This window comes from Rana temporaria, chromosome 2, assembly GCF_905171775.1.
Source record: "Rana temporaria chromosome 2, aRanTem1.1, whole genome shotgun sequence".
NCBI classification, from domain to species: Eukaryota; Metazoa; Chordata; class Amphibia; order Anura; family Ranidae; genus Rana; species Rana temporaria.
In genome coordinates, this window is record NC_053490.1 from 512,751,245 (window position 1) to 512,776,310 (window position 25,066).

The 25,066-nt window shown below is 46.6% G+C and overlaps 1 protein-coding gene across 3 annotated transcripts in view; it reads left to right on the forward strand.

Annotated features, from left to right (window-relative positions):
- The window catches only part of DSCAM (DS cell adhesion molecule), a 712,133-nt gene that overhangs the window by 300,902 nt on the left and 386,165 nt on the right, over nucleotides 1–25,066 (forward strand). For all 3 annotated transcript variants that reach the window (XM_040338983.1, XM_040338982.1, XM_040338984.1), the window contains exons 6-8: nucleotides 675–950; nucleotides 19,637–19,933; nucleotides 22,287–22,562. In XM_040338983.1, coding sequence (XP_040194917.1) covers nucleotides 675–950; nucleotides 19,637–19,933; nucleotides 22,287–22,562 — 849 coding nt within the window. The remainder of the gene's footprint in view (nucleotides 1–674; nucleotides 951–19,636; nucleotides 19,934–22,286; nucleotides 22,563–25,066) is intronic.

The window sequence follows — 25,066 nt, forward strand, 5'->3', positions numbered from 1 at the left end:
GTGGCAAGGGCTCTCTGGTGGGGACACAAAGGTGCTGGCGTGCGTTAATAGGGACACAAACGTGCAGGGAGATTCTGATGGGGACACAGATGAGCAGGGAGGCTCTGATAAGGACACACATGGGCAGATAGACGCTGATGGGGATAAAGATGTATGGGGACACAAATGTGTAGGGAGTCCCTGATGGGGACACAAATGTGTAGGGAGACTCTGATGGGGACACAGATGTATGGGGAGACTCTGATGGGGGACACAGATGTATGGGGAGACTCTGATGGGGACACAGATGTGTAGGGAGACTCTGATGGGGATACAGATGTATGGGGAGACTCTGATGGGGACACAGATGTATGGGGAGACTCTGATGGGGACACAGATGTATGGGTAGACTCATAGAGGATTCATTTATAAATAACAGATTTTTTTTTGGCCTACGAATATCTGTAAAATATACGATGTTGCCCTTAAAGTGAAAAGTTTGGAGACCCCTGGTCTAGACAAAGGTTCACTTTGTAAGGTGACCCCTTAGTAAGTTTACCAGTGTGGATTCCTAGCATATCATAATAACCGTATCATTTTTGCAAATGCTACCTTTTATTTTTGTTTTCCCTCATCAGCAATGCATTTAACCAAAATAGCACTCCATCCATGAATACTTTCTGTTTTCATTGCAGAACCCCTAAAAGTGACAATCAGTCCGCCGAAGGTGAAGACCAGCGTCGGTAGTCAGGTGACATTGTCATGCACCGCTTCTGGTACGGACGATCCTGACATTACCTGGTACAGGAACGGCGATATTGTGATTAATGGAAACAACGTTAGAATAACTGGTATTAGTCGTGAAACCCTAATAATGGATGCCGTGGCGAAAAGTGACAGCGGTGCTTACCAGTGCTTTATGCGCAAGGATCGGATGTCGGCCCAGGATTATGCTCTGGTGGTGCTCGAAGGTAAGACATTATAATTGCAATTGTGAATACCGTTAATATCTGTCTGTCTACCGGTTAGTCTGCTCTTGTACCTGTCTACGCAGGTGAGAGTTTCCATATTACCTGCCCTGAGATTCTAAATGGTGGGTTAACCTTCGTGTAGACTTGAGAGGGAGGTCCTTTGGCCAAGTATGATGTGTCCATGCTTCATAGACTGATAAGGTCAGGTCTGGACGTGGAAAAGGAAGAGTGGGAGAACAATAGTAAACAGGCCTCCCCAACAGCAACCGGCAGCATTTGGAAAAACCTACAGACACGTGATCACCAGCCATTTGGTTTAAAGTGTATCTCTAGGCCAAGGGTGCCCAACCAGTGGCCCGGGGGCCACATGTGGCCCGTGGAGCCCTCTGATGTGACCCGTGTCCTCCTGCTCTGGGATGGCTGGTTGGCAAGCCGAGACTGCAGGTTGCCGACCTGCCATCCGAGAGCATCAGTGTTGTGAATGAAGCCGGCGGCAGAGGAAGCAAGCGGCTTTTCAGAAAGTGCACCACACCTGCAGGATATGCAGTAGGTGTTTGTGATATTGTGTTTTTAGCACGACAGCATCGCGCTGATTCTCGGCGACATGGTGCCGAGATCTCGCCGACATCTCGCACTCACTGGAATAGTGACAGCACATTCCAACGTGCGCGTCATAGAAGCGACGGGAGATCCGACTTGGATTCCCGCCAATTCTACACGTGTGCGGCGTTTGTTATGAATCCTGAGGGGGAAGTCCCCGCCGGATTTTAAATAAAAATTCGGCATGGGTTCCCCCCTCAGGAGCATACCGGGCCCTTAGGTCTGTTATGGGTTGTAAGGAGAGCCCCCCTACGCCGAAAAAACGGCGTAGGGGGTCCCCCTACAATCCATACCAGACCCGTATCCAAAGCACGCTACCCGGCCGGTCAGGAAAGGAGTGGGGACGAGCGAACGCCCCCCCCCTCCTGAGCCGTACCAGGCTGCATGCCCTCAACATGGGGGGGTTGGGTGCTCTGGGGCAGGGGGGCGCACTGCGGGGCCCCCCCACCCCAGAGCACCCTGTCCCCATGTTGATGAGGACAGGGCCCCTTCCCGACAACCCTGGCCGTTGGTTGTCGGGGGATGCGGGCGGGAGGCTTATCGGAATCTGGGAGCCCCCTTTAATAAAGGGGCCCCCAGATATCGGCCCCCCACCCTAAGTGAATGGATATGGGGTACATCGTACCCCTACCCATTCACCTGGAGGAAAAGTGGTAAAAACACAAATAAAAAACACAGGGTATTAAAATATTTTATTAGTCTGCTCCGGAGGCTCCCCCTGTCTTCTTTAGCTCTTTTACCAGGGGGAGCTTCTTCTTACGATTTCCGGGGGTCTTCTCCTGCTCTCCGGGGTCTTCACCGCTCTTCTGTGACGTCTTCTCCGCTCCGGGGGGGGCTTCTTCTATGTTCGCCGCTCTCCGCTTTTGACTCGGCGCACCCCGGTTCTTCCTCCCGCTGTCCGGTGCCTTCTCCTTCTTCCGCTGTTCTGTGACGTCTTCTCTTCTTCTTCCGCTGTTCTGTGACGACTTCTACTTCTCCCTTCAGGCCGCTGTGCTGTGACGTCTTCTCTTCATCTCTTCTCCCGATGTTGACACGCCGGCTCTTCTCGCTGCAATGACTTGTGCACGGCTTGCGTCGGACTTATATGGGCCTCACAGTCCCATCATGCTCTGGTACCTACCCATGTGATACCTACCCACGTGGTACCTACCGGAGCATGATGGGACTGTGAGGCCCATATAAGTCCGACGCAAGCCGTGCACAAGTCATTGCAGCGAGAAGAGGCGACGTGTCAGCATCGGGAGAAGAGAAGAAGAGAAGACGTCACAGCACAGCGGCCTTCCGTTTTGCTTTTAAATGTCCTTATTTCTTCTGAGAAATCCTCACTTCCTGTTCTTCTGTCTGTAACTACACACAGTAATGCGAGGCTTTCTCCCTGGTGTGGAGTGTCGTGCTCACCCCCTCCCTTGGACAGCAGGAGAGTCAGGACGCCCACTAACACACAGCTCCTTTCTCTATCTGCAATGTAGACAGCGTGATGTAGGAGGTCTCCAAACGTACTAAACAAAAGCCCAATTTACTGTCCTTCAGACCTTAGGAGGGCCAGACTGTGACTAGTGGGAGGATAAAATGTTTTCTTTGGTATTATGGAGGAATCGTGCCCCATTATTGGTATCAGTGGAAGGAATAGTGCCCCATAGTTGGTATCAATGGAAGAAGTAGTGCCCATCATTGGTGTCAGTGGGGGAAATGGTGCCCTATTGATGGTGTTAGTGGAAAAAATAGTGCCCCATTGTTGGGTTGCCACATCATCCCTTTAATCCAGAACACACATTAACTACACAGGTTCTGAGGCTGATTAAGGTGGTAATTAAACTCGGTGCCTTATCTACTTTAAATCCGCTTCAGAACCTGTGTAATTAATATGTGTCCTGGATTAAAGGGATGATGTGGCAACCCTACCCTATCGTTGGTACCTATTGAAGGAATAGTGCCCCATTGTTGTTGTCAGTGAGAGGAATAGTTGGTATCCCTATTGTTGGTATCCATGGAAGGAATAGTGCCCCATCATTGGTGTCAGCAGGGGAAATGGTGCCCCATTGTTGGTGTCAGTGGAAAGAAAAGTGCCCCATCGTTGGTACCGGTTGAAGAAATAATACCCCATTGTTGGTATCAGTGGGAGGAATAGTGCATCATCATTGGTTGAGTATATACTGTAGCTATTATTTTCTGGGTGTAATAAACTTTTTAGGTGTGGTATGAATATAACACCGGCAACAAAAGGTGGTCATGCTAAAAATGTGTATGCAGAAATTTCCGGTGCTGCGACACCCACGCCAAAAACATTTCAGAAGATGAAATTGAATGTCACATTGCTCTTCTCATTCCTGAATAGGTCCAGAAGTGTTTTTCAAGACAATATAGGTGCATCATCTGTGCTAAAAAGACATAAAAGTAATCAGTGCTGTTTATTTCTGGGACTTCTCATCATGCTGCACGCCCTCTGCGCCACGTTTATTCAGGAATTCCCCATTGCAGAGGACACAGTAATTACAAGATAACAGAGCAGCTGCTGCCGCGTTTCACCCTGCAATTAAAATTCAGCTCTGTGCTCTTTAGGATTTCATCAGCAATCTGAAAAGGACACGAGACGGTTTAGAGGAGGAAATCTAAGCTACTGTAACAATCTGGTTTCCTTCTACAAAGTGAACCCGTCCTTTGTTGTTTTTTTTTTTTTTTTTGCAGAATAATAGATTCACTTTAAAGGTTGCATTTTTAGTGCATTTTGCAGATTTTCACTACAGTCCATTTAACATGGTTTCCTATGGAACACGTTCTGTAGTGCAAATCTGCAAAATGCAAAAATCACTAAAAATGTATACTGTAGATCAGAAGATCAGATGGTAAGAGCAGGGCCGTTTGAAGGTATTTGGGGGCCCCAAGCAAAATGGATATCAAGGCCCATGCACGCAAAGCCCCCCTCCCAATGTTTTTTTTTACTCCCTATGTTCTTTTTACTCCCCCTGCCCCAATCCCTACCAGGTTCATACCGTGTGGCAGGAGATTCAGTTTCCTGTTATCAGAGGACTGAAAGGAAGTGTGCACTTCCTGTCAGTCCAACCGGGAACATGAAACTGAACTCCTGTACCGCATGGTATCCAGACTGACAGGAGTCCAGACTGACAGGAGGAAGTGGATCTCGGCCACGCTACAGAGAAGGGGAAGGGATGACTTGAGGCAGCAGTGCTGCAGGCTCTCTATAGAGCGCTCAGGCAGCTGCAGCATATAGGAAGCTTAGCGCGTCAAAGGGCCCTGCTTGGGGCCCCAGGCTAGCTTGGGGCCCCAAGCAATTGCTTGGTTTGCCTGCCTTGTAGCGACAGGCCTGGGTAAGAGGATAGCCTGCAAGAGCGGTGGTGATGTGGTGGTGAGAGCAATTGGATGGGGTTGATGTTGTAGACCAGATAGTAAGAGGAGGGCATGTAGTAGTGCTTGTGTGGTGTTGAGAGCAGGGGGATAAGATGATGAGAGGAAGCCCTGCAGAAGTGGTGGCGATAGGAGTGCTGGTGTGGTGGTGAGAGCAGAAGGATGGGGTGGTTGATGTAGATCAAGTGGTAAGGGACAGCCTGTAGTTGTGGTGGTAGTAGGGGTGCTGGTGTGGTGGTGAGAGCAGAGGAATGGGGTTAATGATGTGAATCAGATGGTGAGAGGAGGGCAGGCAGGAGCGGTGGTAGTAGGGGTGATGGTGAGAACAATTGGACGGGGTTGATGATGTGGATCAGATGGTTAGAGAAGAGCCTGCAGTGGTGGTAGGGGTGCTGCTGGGGTGGTGAGAGCAGGGGACTGAGGGTGATGACGTGGATTAGATGGTTAGATGAGAGCCTGCAGGGAGCAGTGGTGGTAGGGGTGCTGCTGGGGTGGTGAGAGCAGGGGACTGAGGGTGATGACGTGGATCAGATGGTTAGATGAGAGCCTGCAGGAGCAGTGATGGTAGGGGTGCTGCTGGGGTGGTGAGAGCAGGGGACTGAGGGTGATGATGTGGATCAGATGGTTAGATGAGAGCCTGCAGGATTGGTGGTGGTAGGGGTGCTGCTGTAGTGGTGAGAGCAGGGGACTGAGGGTGATGACGTGGATTAGATGGTTAGATGAGAGCCTGCAGGGAGCAGTGGTGGTATGGGTGCTGCTGTGGTGGTGAGAGCAGGGGACTGAGGGTGATGACGTGGATTAGATGGTTAGATGAGAGCCTGCAGGGAGCAGTGGTGGTAGGGGTGCTGCTGTGGTGGTGAGAGCAGGGGACTGAGGGTGATGACGTGGATCAGATGGTTAGAGGAGAGCCTGCAGGGAGCAGTGGCGGTAGGGGTGCTGCTGTGGTGGTGAGAGCAGGGGACTGAGGATGATGATGTGGATCAGATGGTTAGATGAGAGCCTGCAGGAGCAGTGGTGGTAGGGGTGCTGCTGTAGTGGTGAGAGCAGGGGACTGAGGATGATGACGTGGATCAGATGGTTAGATGAGAGCCTGCAGGAGCAGTGGTGGTAGGGGTGCTGCTAGGGTGGTGAGAGCAGGGGACTGAGGGTGATGACGTGGATCAGATGGTTAGATGAGAGCCTGCAGGATTGGTGGTGGTAGGGGTGCTGCTGTAGTGGTGAGAGCAGGGGACTGAGGGTGATGACGTGGATTAGAAGGTTAGATGAGAACCTGCAGGGAGCAGTGGTGGTGATGCAGGGGACTGAGGGTGATGACGTGGATCAGATGGTTAGAGGAGAGCCTGCAGGAGCAGTGGTTATAGGGGTGCTGCCATAGCCGTGTGCAGAGGGTGTGCCGGATGTGCCCAGGCACACCCTAATCACCCTGTGCAGCACAGATTCCCCCTACTGCCCTGCCACCCCCCTCCTTCCCTCTGCAGTAGTACCGACTTCCCTCCTTTCCTCTCCTGCCGCTGTTGCTGTGGGGATGTTTTAGGCTGAGTGAGGCAAGGGGCTGGTAAATATGTATTTATCAGCCCCTCCACTTTTTGAATGAACATGGTGTGTGATCGGTAGTGTGTTTGAGATTTGGGGTGCACACTCTAATGCAATAGACTGCGCACACCTATGGGTGCTGCTGTGGTGGTGAGAGCAGGAGACTGAGGGTGATGACGTGGATTAGATGGTCTTTGGAGAGCCGGCAGGATTGGTGGTGGTAGGGGCAGGGCCGGATTAACAATGGGGCTGATGGAGCTGCAGCTCCAGGCCCCTTTCTCAAGATAGGCCCATTTGCCCAAAAAAAAAAAAAAAAGATCGAATTTGGGGGGTTGTAGCTCGATGACCAGAGGTCACAGAAACCCCACATTTGGGGGTAGGCATGGGAAGACCTACCCCACAACTGGTTAAAATATGGGACGGCTATCATTTATGGTTCCAGAGATACGGGCCTGCTTGCACAGCCGGTCAGAAGCTACATTCAGAGCGGCCAATATAAATACAAGCTGACACACTGCAGCAGACTGATAGGATCACAGTGCTTATAATAATTATTTGTATATTACTCATGGTAATTAACCCCTTGCCACCCAGGCCAATTCTGACACTTCTCTACTACATGTAAAAATCATCATTTGTTTTTTGCTAGAAAATTACTCTCTGGTGGTCTTTGCACTTTTTATGTTGCAGGGTACAGAGCTGCACGATTCTGGCTAAAATGAGAATTGCTATTTTTTTACTTAGAAGATAGATCACGATTCTCTCACGATTGCTGCGGCGTAACATCATCTTTCACATTAAAACAAAAAAAATGGGCTAACTTCACTGTTTTGTTTTTATGGTTTTTATTATTCATTGAAGTGGGAAAATGCAGTGTGACATAAAATATGGCAGCAATAGCCATTGTATTCCCTAGAGTCTCTGCTAAAATATATATAATGTTTGGCAGTTCCAAGTAATTTTCTAGCAAATAATATTGCTTTTTAACTTAAGAAACAAGTGTTGGACTTTAAGTGGTTACATTTAGTTACAATGTTAGTTAGTTACAATGTTTCATTTTGTTTACAAACTTCGCAGACTGCCCAGATGTTTTCTTTACACACAGAAGTGTATCCCTTTAATCTAAGAAGGAAGTGTTAGTTACAATGTTTCCTGTTAAAAACTTGGCAGACTGCCCAGATATTTTCTTTTGACAGCTGAAAGTCTCTCCACTTGTTATATGAAAGAATCATCAAACTCTGCATTGGAGATCGTCAGGGGGGTTGAATCGAGATCACGATTTTTTTAACGATTAATTGTGCAGCTCTAGCACGGTATTTGCGCAGCAATTTTTCAAACATGTTTTTTTGGAAAAAAATGTTTCATTCATTAAAAAAACTGTTAGTTAGTTAAGTTAGCACAATTTTTTTTGGTATCCTAAGCGATGCTTTACATTTTTTAAGGTTACATGTTTAGAGTTACAGAGGAGGTCTAGTACTAGAATTATTGTTCTCGCTCTAACGATCGTGGCGTATGTAACCTGTGTGTATCTGGCTCTGATACTACCAGTGCCTACCCAGCCACTGACTAGTATCTCTCCCCAGCCTGTCCCCACACACCCTCTCACCTGCTGACCTGTGGATGGGGGAATCACTCCTGCAGTGTTATTGTGTTCTGCCAGTGCGTACAATGATCAGTGTTGCTAACTTTCGCTGGCAGCACTGATTGTTTTAAGAAAAAAAAACAGGCTGGTTGTACTCAAGTTGATTAATAGATTGACTTGTGTAAAACCAGCTAGCCCATACATAGATCGACTATGGCTGGTCTCTGCATAATTGGCGTAATTTCAATCCATGTATGACCCGCTTAACCACTACTCAGTCCCTAAATATCCTTCCACTCCTGTACATAGTGCTCACTGTCATACTCTCCACACTCCTCTCCTGTACATAGTGCCTACTGTCATACTCTCCACACTTCTCTCCTATACATAGTGCCCACTGTCATACCCTATACACTCCTCTCCTGTACATAGTGCCCACTGTCATACCCTCCACACTCCTCTCCTATACATAGTACCCACTGTAATACCCTACACACTCCTCTCCTGTACATAGTGCCCACTGTCATACCCTCCACACTCCTCTCCTATACATAGCGCCCACTGTCATACCCTTCACACTCCTCTCCTGTACATAGTGCCTGCTGTCATACACTTCTCTCCTGTACATAGTGCTCACTGTCATACTCTCCATACTCCTCTCCTGTACATAGTGCCCACTGTCATACTCTCCACACTTCTCTCCTATACATAGTACCCACTGTCATACCCTACACACTCCTCTCCTGTACATAGTGCCCACTGTCATACCCTCCACACTCCTCTCCTATACATAGCGCCCACTGTCATACCCTTCACACTCCTCTCCTGTACATAGTGCCTGCTGTCATACACTTCTCTCCTGTACTTAGTGCCCACTGTCGCACCCTCCACACTCCTCTCCTGTACATACTGCTCACTGTCATACCCTCCACACTCCTCTCCTATACATAGTGCCCACTGTCATACCCTCCACACTCCTCTCCTATACATAGTGTTCACTGTCATACCCTCCACACTCCTCTCCTATACATAGTGTTCACTGTCATACCCTCCACACTCCTCTCCTATACATAGAGCCCACTATCATACCGTCTACATTCCTCTCCTGTACATACTGCCCACTGTCATACCCTCCACACTCCTCTCCTGTACATACTGCCCCATCATACCCTCCACACTTCTCTCTGGTACGTACTACATTCTTTCATACCCCCTCACTCTTCCTGTACATACTGCCCATTGTCATACCCTTCACACTCCTCTCCTGTACATAGTGCTTTTTTCCGTACCCTTTGTACTCCTCTCCTGTACATAGTGCCCACTGTTAGACCCTCCACATTCCTCTCCCTCACCTGCACATACTTCCCACTTATATACTGTCCATACTCCTCCCCTATGTCGCTTACCCACAAAAACAGTTCTTTAAAATTATACTGAATACCCTAAATGTTACCAGCTCTAGAATAGACACACTTTTGTTAGTTCAACTAAAGGAAATCTCAGTTCTCATATTTGTTCTGCCCCATTATTAGTACTCATTTAATTTTGTGATTACTACTATGATGTATAGAGGAACATCGGGGATCTCAGCTACTCTAAATATAGCACTTATATAAAAAAGTGGCCCTGAAAATATTTTTTAAATGTTGGCAACTGTGCACTTAGGCACTGCCCAAGGACCACTGGGTCAGTAGGGGGCCCCATGAGAGGCTCCTGGGATCCTGTGATAATAAAGCGGTAGTAAACTTTCCAGACATTACTACTTTTTAGAGGCCCTGGGGTAGGTTATGCCACAACGTACAAGTATGCACAGCATATTAGCACATTAGTGTACACTTCAATTTTCAGACTGAGCCCTCCAGTGCTGCGCTGTGATGAATCAGGCGGGGCCTGGACACTTCCATCTTCACCCGGTCTTCCTTCTGGGTTCTGTGCCTTTGGTCGCTTGCCTTGGCTGCGTTCATGTCATTCCCACGCATTTATTTAGTATTTATTACACCCCATTCACACCTCCGCGACAAAACGCCCGACGCCGGCCACTCGTGCCGCTGGAGGGGAGAATTCCCATTGCTGTCTATGAGATGGTTCACATCTCATAGACGCCGTACACCTGCGGCATGAAAAAAAGTCCCGGACCCTTTTTTTCAGGCGGCATTGGCGTTCGGCCATACAAAGCAATAGGAAGGATTTGTAAAAAAAAAGTTACACTATTCGCGGCAAAATACGCCGCGTACGCGGCGTTACTTGTCGCGGAGGTGTGAATGCAGCCTAAAAGGCCCCACCAAAATCCTCAGCACCAGGCCCATGATGTTCTTAATCTGGCCCTGGGTAGGGGTGCTGTTGCGGTGGTGAGAGCAATTGGATGGGGTTGATGATGTGAATCAGATGGTGAAAGGAGAGCCTGCAGTGGTGGTAAGGGTGCTGTTTAGGGTTGATGAAGTGGTGCATATGGTGAGTGGAAGCTCTTTAGGAGTCGTGGTTAGTAGTGGTGCTGTTGAGGTGAGAGCAGAGGGGTGAGTTTGATGTGGATCAGATGGTGAGATGAGGGCATGTGGGCGCGGTGGTTGTTGGGGGTGCTTAAGTGGAGGTGAAATACAGGGGGGTGGGGTTGATGTGAGCCAGATGGTGAGATGATGGCGAGCAGGAGTGGTGGTGGTAGGGGCGTTGTTGTGGTGGTGAAAGCAAGGGTATGGGGTTGATGAAGTGGATCATATGGTGAGCAGAAACTCTTCAGAAGCTGTGGTAGAAGGGGTGCTGTTGTGGTGAGAGCAGAGGGGTGAGGTTGATGATGTGGATCAGATGGTGACATGAGGGCCTGTGGGCGCGGTGGTGGTGGGGGTGCTGAAGTGGTGAGAGCAGAGGGGTGAGGTTGATGATGTGGATCAGATGGTGAGATGAGGGCCTGTGGGTGTGGTGGTGGTGGGGGTGCTGAAGTGGTGAGAGCAGAGGGGTGAGGTTGATGATGTGGATCAGATGGTGAGATGAGGGCCTGTGGGTGTGGTGGTGGTGGGGGTGCTGAAGTGGTGAGAGCAGAGGGGTGAGGTTGATGATGTGGATCAGATGGTGAGATGAGGGCCTGTGGGTGTGGTGGTGGTGGGGGTGCTGAAGTGGTGGTAAGAGCAGGGGTTTGGGGTTGATGATATGGATCATCTATATGAGGACAGAAGTGGTGGTGGCAGGTTTAATTATGTGACGGTGAGAGAAAATAAAAACGTATTGTGAGGTCATTATTTTAAGCCCCATTGGCAAAGAGAGAGAAACAATAAATAAAAAGGCCACCTTCTAATTGGAGTCTGCAGCCATTCCCAGCATGGCCGGCTTCTACAGACAGAGCAGTTTACCTGACCGGGCCGCGTTGCCCTGACAACCGTCTCCTGTGGCTCTGCAATCCTGAAAAGCATATTGATCATTTGTAATGATGTGAGGAAAGAGCGTGTGGATTATCACAGGCTGTCAGCAGGAATCATTTGTGACACGCTCAGGTCCTGACAGAGGAAACAAATATCCGCCAACGCAAAATGCCCCTTATAGTAACACCGGAGGGGCCAATACAGGTTGAGGGGGAGCGTCTATGTGTAAGTCCAGGTTTATGTCTTAAGCCCTGTACACACAATCCGAAAATCGGGCGAAAAATGCCACATTTGAATTAATCGTACGATAATCGGATCGTTGGTACAGAGCTTTCGAGAGCCAATCATGACAGTTCATCCGATATTTTTCTACCGGACATGCACGGAATTTTTTTTCGTACGATGCCAGATCGAAAATGCAATACAAATGCATTACAACACATGACATCACTTCCGAATTTTTATTCTGTTGTACGAGAACTTCCGTGACTTTAGTAAACTCATCAGATTTTACGTGAGATTAGCAAAAAAACGGACGGTCATTTGTCCGATAATCAGATTGTGTGTACGGGGCATTAGTCCCTTTTTTACAGGTCACTTTGCCAATTTTACAGACTGTGTACGTTCGTACCCGCACCTGAATGACTGTCAAATTAGAACCAGTGGTTGTGCCACTGCATCGGAATAGGCATGAAGGGGACTGCGTGCACGCGGGTGCAAGGAGCACCTGTGAATCCCGTGCAGGCACACACAGCCCTTCTTGTGGATGTACGTTTAAGTACACCCATGCGAATGAGGCTTAAGGCCTTGTTTACATTTGAACCACATTTTTATTTTCTAGTACAATAATTTATATTGTTCCACTCAAAAGTAACAGTACAGCGAGTCACCCACACAGGGATTACACAACACAAACTGGCGTGAAGTCTTGTGCAACATCCATTTAAGCAGTGGCGGCCCATCCATAGAGGGCACACAGGCGCTGCCTCCCCTATCCATGCTTCTGGCCCCCTGATCTACATATCAGGGCACCGGACTATGGATTCCAATGCGGGGTGGGTGTCAGAGGCTCTAATAATAGGCTTCAAAAAAGGGTGCTTTGCGCTCTGAGCACTCCCATTTGTGTGATGATAGATAATGAATTTTCACCATTTTCATCCCCGCCAATCAGGAGGCAGGTTGTGAGACCTGTTTCCCGATTAGCCAAATCGACAGGTAATCCTATTGGATGCCTAGCGCCTTTAGCGGAAGAGGAGACATGTGGCGGAGGAAGTTGAGTAGCGGACACCCGAGAAGCCGTTGTCCACACTCCAGGAGAGATGGAGAGGACACCACAGCCCCACCAAATAAGTAGATAAGTGCCGAACCGGGGGGGGGGGGGGGGACATTTGCGTGTCCCGCTATTCCAAAAAAAATAAAAAATAATATAAAAAAAAAGAGAAGAGCAAAATAAAAGTAAAAAAAAAAAGAAGAAAGAGAGGAAAATAGGGGAGGAGGGAAGAGGAGTGGGTAAGAGCAAGGAAAGGGTATAAGAAAGTCCCAAACAGAAGGGCGCGTCCCTCCTGGGCTCCAAGCGATCGTGTTGTACAGAACGGGGGGGTGGTCTCATGAGATCATGGGGGGTCTATTCGTTGATGCCATGGTTCCCACGTTGCTGAATGTCGGTCCACCCAGTCCGCCAGCCTAGCTGTCATGGACTCCATGACCTCCACATCCTTAATTCTGGAATAAAGATCAGATAGAGACGGAGGGTTTCGTTGTTTCCAGTAAAGGGCTACTAGACATCTGACTGCTGTTAAAATTTGTGTGGCCAACTTTTTAGCTAGTGTGGAAAGTTTAGGAGGGGGAGGCCCAGTAAAAAGAACTTAGGGCAGAGAGGGATATCTACCTCGAACAGCCGGTGAAGCAGTTCCTGGACCGAATGCCAATAGGGCTGGAGGAATGGGCAGCTCCAGTAAACATGAAGTAGCATGGCCCGGTCCTGGAGACATCTCCAGCAGCGATCCGAGGACGATGGAAAAATAGCATGCAGGCGTGACGGAGTCAGGTACCAGTGGAAGAGTACCTTGTATGTGTTCTCTTTGTAGAGCGTACACATAGAACTCTTGGCCGCCCAAGACCATATGGTGGCCCATTGTTCAAGGGTTAGCTCCTCTCCAAGGTGTTCCTCCCATTTACACATATAGCTATGTTTCCCTCGGGCGACCATATCATAGGAATTTAAAAGCTTATATATGTCCAAAGTAAGCCCTTTCTGTGTAGGTCCTGATAAGATTAAGCATTCAAATGGGGATGGCTTCGAGAATTGGAGGGTGGGGGTGATGGTAAGAGCGTAGTGTCTGATTTGGAGGCAACCAAAAAAGGCGCCGCGGGGGAGGTCGTGTTTAGTCCTGAGTTCGTCGAAGGGCAACAAAGTCCTAGAAACTGGGTTCACTAGATGTCCATAATGAAAGAGATTCCTCTGCAGCCAGGGGGAGATCATCTGGGAGGTTAAGCTGTCGGGTAGTTTAGGGTTGTAAAGAAAAGCTGTTACCTAAGAGGCATCAGATTGTAGGGTGGTGTTGCGATTTAGTTGTCTCTAAATAGTGCGTAAAGAGGTTCATAGTATGTAGTAGGGCGGTGGAGGGGACATCGGCATTAGTATTCCACAGTAAATTGTTTGGATGGATGGGGGCTAGCCAAATTTTATCTATTTGAGTCCAGCGATTATAGGCCGGAAGGGTAACCCAGGAAGCTATAGCCCTCAGTTGTGCTGCATAATAGTAGCGCTGTAGGTGTGGGAAGGCCAAACCCCCATCCTTTCGGGAGGCACACATTATGGATCGGGCTATTCGGTGCTGTTTATAATTCCACTTAAAATTTAGGAGGTTAGTCTGGAGCTTCCTAAGCTGGGCGGATGGGATAGGCACCGGGAGGGTCATAAAGTGGTACAAGAGTTTAGGTAATACGCTCATCTTGACCAAGGCAATGCGTCCAAACCAAGACATTGGGTAATGTCTCCATTTGGTCCCCCCCTGGACTTTCAGGTGCCTGGTTTCCAGCCTCCTGATTGGCTGGCGGGAGATGACGTGATCCCGTGTATGCACACAAAAGTCAGTCATAGATATATAATAGAAGGCAGCAAGCAGGCCAGTAAGTATCCAATTACAGAAGAAACATAAGGGGTTATTTACGAAAGGCAAATTCACTTTGCACTACAAGTGAAAACTACTAGCCAGATTCAGAGAGGTTTACGCCGGCGTATCAGTAGATACGCCGTCGTAACTCTGAATCTGCGCCGTCGTACATTTAAGTGTATTCTCAAATTGAGATACACTTAAATGTAGCTAAGATACGACTGCCTGCGCCGTCGTATCTTAGCTGTCTAGTTCCGCCGGCCGCTAGGGGCGTGAACGCTGATTTACGTCTAGAATTCGTAAATCAGCGAGATACGCCTATTCACGAACGTACGCTTGCCCGTCGCAGTAAAGATACGCCACTTACGTAAGGCGTTTTCAGGCGTAAAGTTATTCCACCAAAAAGCTGGCCTAGCCAATGTTAAAGCGGATGTGCCACTAAAAAAATATATTAAAAGCCAGCAGCTACAAATACTGCAGCTGCTGACTTTTAATATAAGGACACTTACCTGTCCTGGAGTCCAGCGCCGATCGCAGCAGATGACGAGCGATCGCTCATCACCCTGCTGCTCCCCCCTCCATCCACGGTGAGCGAACCAGGAAGTGAAGCGCTCCGGCTTCACTGCCCGGTTCCCTACGGCGCATGCGCGAGTCGCGCTGCGTCCGCCGATTGGCTCCCGCTGTGTGCTGGGAGCCGAGTGTTCCCAGCATACAACAGCATCATTAACATAAAACACGCCCCCCTGTTCCTCATTTGAATTAGGCGCGCTTAGGCCGGCACATTTGTAGTGCAAAGTGGATTTTCCTTTCGTAAATAACCCCCAAAGTATATCTCTCCTGCATTAAAGAGCTGCCTGCTCGTCATTTTTTCAATATTAGGTTTAGTTCCTCTTTAATGTTACAATGTGGCAGCTCCGGCACATTTTTGTGATGCCTATGAGGGGCATAACTTGGAATTCCCCTTTAAGCGACCTATGCATATTATAAAAAAAGCTTTCATATTAATTGTTCTAGCACCAAGGACAGCCTGTGAAGCTTTTTGTTTTACAAGGCTGATAAGTGCACTAGATCGAAGGTCAGGCTTCGGTTGTGTTATAAAAATGTGCATTTTCTACCATGTAAATGTCAACTTGACCCGACAGCAACCCTGAAAGAGGGCTGTTTATCTACATGCATGATCTTGATATAAAATGTACCAATATACTGCATGCTTATAAATGAATTTCCATTGGATAGAATATTTGTGGTTCTATCACTAAGCATTTTTTTCTTCCTTTCCCTTCCTCCATACTGGAAAGACCATGTAAATGTAATTCTCTGATGCATAGGTGTGGGGGTTGGTGTCAGTAGAGCGGAGAGTGATTTTAATTTTTTTTTCAAATTTTATACAATATTATTATTTTTTTTATTTAAGAGCCCCATTGGGGGGGCTTTGGTGAAATATCAGGGGTCTAAACAGACCCTATGATGTCTAATTTTGAGACATGACTGAGGACAGAGATTCCCTAGTCCTTTTCTCTGCAGCCTCAGCTGCACTGGACAGTAAGTGAATGGGATATTCTCTGTGCTGAGGCTTCCTGTTCATTCACACACACACAGTTTACTATGCTTCAGTTATGAATGAACAGTCAGTGATAGGTACCGATCACTCACTGGCCCAGATTCTCAAAGGAGATACAACGGCGTATCTCCAGATACGCCGTTGTATCTCTGAGTCTGAGCGGTCGTATCTATGCACCTGATTCTTATGCTGCGTACACACGGTCGTTTTATGTGATGAAAAAAAATGACGTTTTTAAAAACGTCACTTTAATTGACCGTGTGTGGGGGAAAACGTTGTTTTATGTCTTCTAAAAAATGACCAAAAAAAATTAAAGCATGCTTCAATTTTATGTGTCGTTTTTCAAAACGTCAACTTTTACTTCACAGAAATTGACCGTGTGTAGCAAAAACGTTGTTTAAAACGACGTTTTTTCATCCGCGCATGCCCAGAAGCTACTTATGAAGCGAGCTTCAATGGAAAAACGTGGTGAACGTAACCTCGCTTTGCTAGAACATTGTGAGAAAAACGATGGTGTGTAGGCAACTTCGTCTTTGAAAATTGAAGTTTCAAAAACGTCGTTTTTTACTTCACAGAAAATGTCGTTTTTTTTCATCACATAAAGTGATGGTGTGTATGCGGCATTAGAATCAGTTACGCATAGATTTCTATTAGATCCGACCGGCGTAAGTCTCTTACGCCGTCGGATCTTAACTGCATATTTACGCTGGCCGCTAGGGGCGTGTACGCTGATTTACGGCTAGAAATATGTAAATCAGCTAGATACGCAAATTCACAAACGTACGCCCGGCCATCGCAGTACAGATACACCGTTTACGTTAGGCTTTTCCCAGCGTAAAGTTACCCCTTCTATATGAGGCGTACATGCGGCGTACCAATGTTAAGTATGGACGTCGTTCCCGCGTCAAATTTTGAAAATTTTACGTTGTTTGCGTAAGTTGTCCGTGAATGCGGCTGGATGTCATTTACGTTTACGTCGAAACCAATACGTCCTTGCGCCGTACTTTGGAGCAATGCACACTGGGATATTCCACGGACAGCGCATGCGTCGTTCGTGAAAAACATCAATCACGTCGGGTCACAAGTTATTTACATAAAACACGCCCCCTGTTCCACATTTGAATTAGGCGGGCTTACGCTGGCCTATTTACGCTACGCTGCCACAACTTACGTAGCAAGTGCTTTGAGAATACAGCACTTGCCCGTCTAAGTTGTGGAGGCGTAACGCAAATAGGATACCTTACTCCCGCACAAAGATACGCCGATCTACGAGAATCTGGGCCTCTGTGTCCATTCAGAAAAGGAAGAGACTAGTCAATTACGTATTTACCGACCCCTTTTCCCCCACTCTCCATTCTAAAGTATCCCCCAGTGTGCCCACAGCAGCAGCCAGAAGGAGAGGAGGGAAGCTTCTAGCACTGGAGGGAGACCTGAGCAGCAGAGAGAACCTGAGCTGTATGGGGTGTATAGATTGTGCCTAGGCACACCCGGTACACCCTGTGCGCACTCCTACTGTATGCTCCTATGGCTGGAGATTAAGGAGGAAGTAAACCCTCATGGGGTTTACTTCCCCTTTATTACCTTGCAAAGGTAAAGCATAATGGGCTACTCATCTTGCATCGCATAGTAGTTCATTATGTGCCACTTACCTGCAGAAGAAGCCTGCCTTGTCAGCACTGCCCCCTCTCTCTAATCGCGTCCATCTTCAACCCCTCTTCCTTCCGGGGCCATGGACTCCGGCTCTGCTATTGGCCAGAGTCGCGTGACTCCCGCACATACCGACGGTCATGGCACAAGCACTATAGAAACGGCACGGATCGTGCCCTTTCTTCACTGGTCACGCGCTGATTATATGGTGAATATCTCCTAAACCATAGAGGTTTAGAAGATATTTACAGTACCTACAGGTAAGCCTTATTCTAGGCTTCCCTTAAGGGAAAAGTTGTTATACAGGGTGTACAACCACTTTAAAGTGTAACTAAAAATATAACTTTTTTCATTTTTACTAGAGTAAGGGAGGGTTATACAGTAACTCCTGACAGCTTTTTTTATTACTTGGGGAGATTTTCCCTTACTTCCTGTCCCATAGTCAAAACAGGAAGTGAAAGAAATCCCTCCAAAGTGAGGAAATCCCAATGTGTCACCAGGGTTACCAGAACTAGTGTCCTCATTGGAAGGTTTCCCCTCTGTTCGTGTGCTAATGTCAACCCAGTTTTATTTTCTAAATAGGTTCCTTTAACCACTAAAGCCCCGGACCATTTTGTTGCTAAAGGACCAGGCCCCTTCTTGCGATTTGGCACTTACACCGGCCTATTTACACTACGTCAGCGCAACCTACAGCGCCAGATCTTTGTGAATACTGGTCTGGGCTCACTATTTTGCGTCGGCGTATCGCATATGAGATGCGCTACGCCGGCCAAAATATACGCCGAGCTACATGAATCTAGCTCGATATTTTTTTTTAAAAAACATTTTTTTTCCTCAGTTTAGGCCAATACGTATTCTTCTACATATTTTTGGTAAAAAAAAAAAAAAATCGCAACAAGCGTTTGATTGGTTTGCGCAAAAGTTATAGCGCCTACAAAATAGTTCATAGATTTATGATTTATTTTTTTACTAGTAATGGCGGTGATCTGCGATTTTTGTCAGGCCTGCGATATTGCGGCGGACACATCGGAGACTTTTGACACTATTTTGGAACCATTCACATTTACACAGCGAACAGTGCTATAGTAATGCACTGATTACTGTATAAATGTGACTGGCAGGGAAGGGCTTAACACTAGGGGGCGAGGAAGAGGTTAAATGTGTATCCTGGGAGTGATTCTTACTGTGGCTTGAGGGGACTGACTGGGGGGAGGTGACCGATCTGTGTCCCTATGTATAAGAGACACAGATCGGTCTCCTCTCTCCCTGACAGGACGTGGAGCTCTGTGTTTACACACAGAGCTCCGCGTCTCTGCTGTCACTGCCGATCGCGGGTATCGGCGGACATTGCGGCCACCAAGCACGCACATCGGAATCTCAGCGATGTGCCGGGCACAGTTTTTCCCCGCTGGCGCACGCGGGGAGTGCAAATAAAAGGACGTCCAGGGACGTCCACCCGGCAGTTGAGAGCCGCGCTGTGGATGTCTTTTGTCTACAGCGCGGGTCTCAAGTGGTTAAAGGAACCTATTCAGAAAATAAAAAACAAACCTTTACAACCCCTTTAATGGGACAGCAAAAAAAACTGACAGATGTTCTAATCTTGCTGCTGCGGCAAGTGCACATAGACAGGAAGTGGCGGCAAAGGTCTGTGAGGTGCAACAAAGAATGAAAAATAAACAAACATGGCAGTTGCTTGTGATGCGTGCCATCCATTTAATGTTTTTACCACTTTAATACCATGCAATCTCTGTTTAACTGTGTTGTATTTTAGGTCCTGTTTTGTCATAATTTTATAATTACAATTTTGCAAAGATTGTTATGCATGTATTATACAGAAGGTTTCATTTTTATATTTGACTAGTACTTTCCTCTTACCATCCGATTATGTCATATTTTCCAGTGCTTGAAATGTAAGCTTTCTTGTCCTCCTTTAGATGGAACGCCAAAAATTAACTCTGTGTTCAGCGAGAAGGTGGTGAGCCCCGGAGAGCCCGTGTCCCCCATGTGTAATGTGAAAGGCACGCCTCTACCCACCATCACCTGGACCCTGGACGACGAGCCCATCATCAAGAACGGCAACCATCGCATCAGTCAGATCATCACCTCCGACGGCAACGTTGTCAGTTATCTAAACATCACCAACACCCAGGTGCGGGACGGGGGAGTCTACCGCTGCACTGCCAATAATTCCGCCGGAGTCGTCCTGTACCAGGCTCGAATAAACGTAAGAGGTGCTTGTCAAATGAGCTCTTTAAAAAATAAAAAATTCAAAAACATAGTATTACACATACATACATCATAATGTCATGTCAAGGCTTCTGAAACCCTGTGTGGGGTTCCTCCATTTCCAACATTTGATTTCATTTCTTCATAAATGGGGTTTTGCTCGTATGTTCCTGGCAGTTGTGGCAAAAGAAAAACTCACCAGACATCGTTTAGTAGAGAGCATTTGTGAAACAACCTCTACCCCTTTTTGGACAGCTTGGTCACCACGTTGGGTAAAAACCAATATATAAATAATGTGAAATAAAATAGAAATCTGTGTATTTTCATTACATGTATTTATCCCATACAGTTTTCAGAATAAAACAATATTTGGGAAAACAGTCCTTTAAATGTGAATTGGGGGGCCTTTGATGAGCTTGTAACAGACCCTAGAAGATGGTGACCTGAACTGGCTGTTTGTGTTTATGAGTTCATCAAAGAGCCGCTGGCTCTCAGAAGCAAGGCTTGATTGGCTGGATATTAAAACCTTTTCTAGTTTTTATGTTTCCTTCTTAGGATAAGTAATCCAGCAAAAGTCTGTACACACCTTATTTCTCCCTTTTCCATGGCATAAGCATGAATGCTGGACCAAGACGATCATTCGTGTTTATGCAGCAGATGGTCAAGAGTTTTGCTCATCGGTGGTCAGATCGTTCCTGGACAAGCTGCCATCCTTTCAAGTCTTGGAGATGCGTTCCTGGGATTGGTTCTCCAGCTATATACATCATGGTATTCAAAAGTGGACATTTTCCTGAGGATGAAATAGGAGCTGCCAGTAGGGTTTTGGTTTGCCGTCTTCTGGATCAACAGTATCAGTAATAGAATAGCATTAGGTAACAGTAGTCAGATCATTCATGGACAAGCTGCCAACCTCTCACGTCTTGGAAATGCTTTCCTGGGACTGGTTCTCCAGCCATACATCATTGTATTCATAAGTGGACAGTTTCCTAAAGGATGAAATGGCAGCTGCCAGTAGGGTTTTGGTTTGCCTTCTTCTGAATCAACAGCATCAGTAAGGCCCCTTTCACATGGACATGTTTTTCAGGTGGTTTAGCGCTAAAAATAGCACTGCTATACCGCCTGAAAAAAATCGTGCCCTGTAGTCTTCAGGCTTTCACACTGGAGCGGTGCTCTAGCAGGACCGCTCCAAGAGGTTCTGCTAGCCGCATCTTTGGAGCGGTATAGGAGCGGGGTGTTTACAGCTCCTATACCGCTCCTTCCCATCGAAATCAATGGGAAACCGCAGTAATACCGCCGGCAATCTACAAAGGCGCATTGCCGGCGAGATTAACCCTTTTTCGGACGCTAGCGGAGTTAAAACTGCTCCGCTAGTGGCCGAATATCACGGTAAATACAACGGTTTAGCGGCGCTAAAAAACGTGCCGCTATGCCGCCACCGCACATCCACTGCCCCATGTGAAAGGGGCCTAATGGAATAGGATTAGGTAACAGATCATACCTGGACAAGCTGCCAACCTCTCAAGTCTTGGAGATGCTTTCCTGGGACTGGCTCTCCAGCTATACAGTATTGTATTCATAAGTGGAGTCATAAATGGATGTTTTCCTGAGGATGAAATGGCAGCTGCCAGTAGTATTTTGGTTTGCCTTCTAGGTCAACAGCATCAGTAATGGAAAACATTAGGTAACGGTAGCCAGATCATCCCTCGACAAGCTGCCAACCTCTCAAGTCTTGGAGATGCTTTCCTGGGACTGGTTCTCCAGCTATACATCATAGTATTCATATATGGAGTTATAAGTGGACATTTTCCTGAGGATGAAATGGCAGCTGCCAATAGGGTTTTGGTTTTTGCCTTCTTCTGGATCAACGGTATCAGTAATAGAATAGTATCCGGTTGAAGTTGATGGGCTTTGGTCCTTTTTCAAAACATTGTATTTTCTATCAAAAGTTTTGGTCACTGTGCTATAATCTACAAAACAAGCTGTTGAGCTTTTTATCTTGTAGGGTTACATTTTTTTTTTTTAGCCTGCATATTCAGAGTTTTCGTTGTAGTTTGTGTTTCGAAGTGATTACAAAATCCTGGATATAGTTAGGGTTGTTTAGCAGAATTGAGGTTAGATTTTTCCCTGGGGAATGCTATGGAGTGTTGTAATCTTCTAGCAACGAGTGTATTATAATTATAACAAAAAGATAAGTTTACAGTTCAATATCTAGATCTTTTTAGTTGAAGGCCACCAGCCAGTTTTAAACCACTTTTAATAACACAAATTTTTACATCCCTCCACCATATCACCCACCTCTCCATTAGGTATTCATTCCCGCCTTCTAGAATCATATAGCGCTTTTTAATGTTCTTCCAGGTCCAGCAAGCATTCGACCAATGAAAAACATTACAGCAATAGCAGGGCGGGACACGTACATACACTGCCGTGTGATTGGCTATCCATATTACTCCATAAAGTGGTACAAGAATTCTAACCTCATCCCATTCAACCACCGCCAAGTGGCATTTGAGAACAACGGAACGCTAAAGCTGACCGACGTACAAAAGGATGTAGATGAAGGGGAGTATATGTGTAATGTCCTTGTCCAACCGCAGTTGTCCACAAGCCAGAGTGTCTACGTTACAGTGAAAGGTGAGTTTAATTTATCTTAATAGGTCAAATGGTTCAGCAGAAAATGGAAAGTAAACAAATTTTTAAAAATGCTTGTCTTTTGGGGTCATAGATAGTCTGTATCGCAATCTAGATCAGAGGTCTCCAAACTGCAGCCCTGGGGCCAGATGCGGCCCTTTGATTGCCTTTATCTGGCCCTTGGGGCACCATTTCATCCACTGACACCAACAATGGGCCATGTGGAACACTATGAAAAGGGCACAATACCTTCAATTGATACTGATGGGCTATTATTCCCCCCACTGACACCAACGATGGGCCACTATTCCTCCCACTAACGCCAACAATGGGGCAGAATTTTGTCCATTGACACCAACAATGGGGTACTATTCCTTCCACTGACACCAAAGACAAGGCATGGTTTACTCCCACTGTACACCAGGACATTTTCTACTCTCAACAGCCCTAGTCTGACCCTCCTAAAGTCAAAACAGGCCCTTTGCTTAGAAAGTTTGGAGACCCCTGATCTAGATCATGATCAGCGCTGCTGAGTGTCCAAACAATGGGAATGAATACAACCCCGCTCAAAAGAACTTTTTCTAATCAAAAGCTGTACCACTCTCATTTAGAACATTTGCAGATGTCAAAATCTTTATTCAAAACACTATAAATTACCATTTTTGTAAGCCAAGGGAAACAAAAAACATTAACCTCATGAAAAAAAAAAATAAAAAAAAAAGAGTACACTTTGCTTCAAATACAAAACTGAAAACAAACATACCTGAGTTAACTGTATGCACATATGTCTGTGGGGCCTGTATCTGTGCTATAAAACCGCAGTGATGGAGGCACATTGAGTCACCGGGGCAAAAAGGACTGATTTGCATAGTTCCATGCTCCGTCTTACATGAGGAATAAATCCCTTGTTTTTCAGCTCTGTGATAGGTTGAGGATATGTAAATACCTTGTGTTTTTAAGAAGCCAATGCTGAACATTTGTGATAAGAAATGTTTTTGTTATAGGAGATTCGGCAAGCAATTACTCCCGGTCAGAGCAGAAACTGATTGCAGATGCTTAATTAAAAGATTTGCTCTGAAAGATGTAATCATAAACATATTTCTTCAGGGACCTCTGCTTAATGTACTGCTATCTATTTTTAAAAGGGTGATAACCAGTTGGGCAGATTCAGGCTGCCAAAACACGTACATGGCGTCACTGATCTCGAACTGGAGACATATCCCAGCACGCTACATGTCTGGACTGCTCAGAAACATAAAAGGCAGAACGTGCTTAAAGGACAAGTTCATCTTTAAGTAATAAGCCCACCTCCATGGCCCCCTTAAACTATTCTAAGCTGAACCTTCATCCAGGTGCTAACTTATTTCTTCCGTTGCCACAGCACATAAATGGTGTCACTGGTCTCTGACTCTTGAACTGCAGACCTAATCCAGCATACTACAAGTCTGGACTGTTTGGAAACATGCTTAAAGGGACAAGTTCATTTTTAAAGGGGTTGTAAAGGAAAAAAATGTTTTCCCCTAAATAGCTTCCTTTTCCTTAGTGCAGTCCTCCTTCACTTACCTCATCCTTCGATTTTGCTTTTAAATGTCCTTATTTCTTCTGAGAAATCCTCACTTCCTGTTCTTCTGTCTGTAACTACGCGCAGTAATGCAAGGCTTTCTCCCTGGTGTGGAGAAGGCCTCTTGAGGGGGGAGGGGGCAAGCAAGAGTGTCAGGACGCCCACTAACACACAGCTCCTTTCTCTATCTGCAAAGTAGAGAGCGTCCTGACCCTCCTGCTCGCCTCCTCCCCCCTCAAGAGGCTTTCTCCACACCAAGGAGAAAGCCTTGCATTACTGCGTGTAGTTACAGACAGAAGATCAGGAAGTGAGGATTTCTCAGAAGAAATAAGGACATTTAAAAGCAAAATGGAAGGATGAGGTAAGTGAAGGAGGACTGCACTAAGGCAAAGGAAGCTATTTAGGGAAAAAATGTTTTTCCTTTACAACCCCTTTAAGTAAAAAGCCTACCTCAATGGACCCTTAAAGCCTACCTCAATGGATCCTTAAAAAGCCTATCCTTAATGAATGCTTAAAAAGCCCACCTCAATGGATCCTTAAAAAGCCTACCTCAATGGATCCTTAAAAAGCCTACCTCAATGGATCCTTAAAAAGCCTACCTCAATGGACCCTTAAAAAGCCTACCTCAATGGAACCCCCACCCAAGTGCTTACTAATTGCATCCTTTGCCACAACATGTAAATGGTGTCACTGGTCTCTGACTCTTGAACTGCAGACCTATGCCAGCATGGTACAATTCTGGACTGTTCAGAAACCTTAAAGACCAGACGCACCTAAAGGACAAGTTCACCTTTAAGTAACAAACTCACCTCCATGGTCCCTTAAATTATCCTAAGCTGATCCCCCAGCCAGGTTCTTACCTATTTCTCCTATTGCTGGTGTCTTCCCACGTTGTTTACATACCATCTGACAAAATCTACTGCTATGCTGTCGGTGCCTGTGCAGT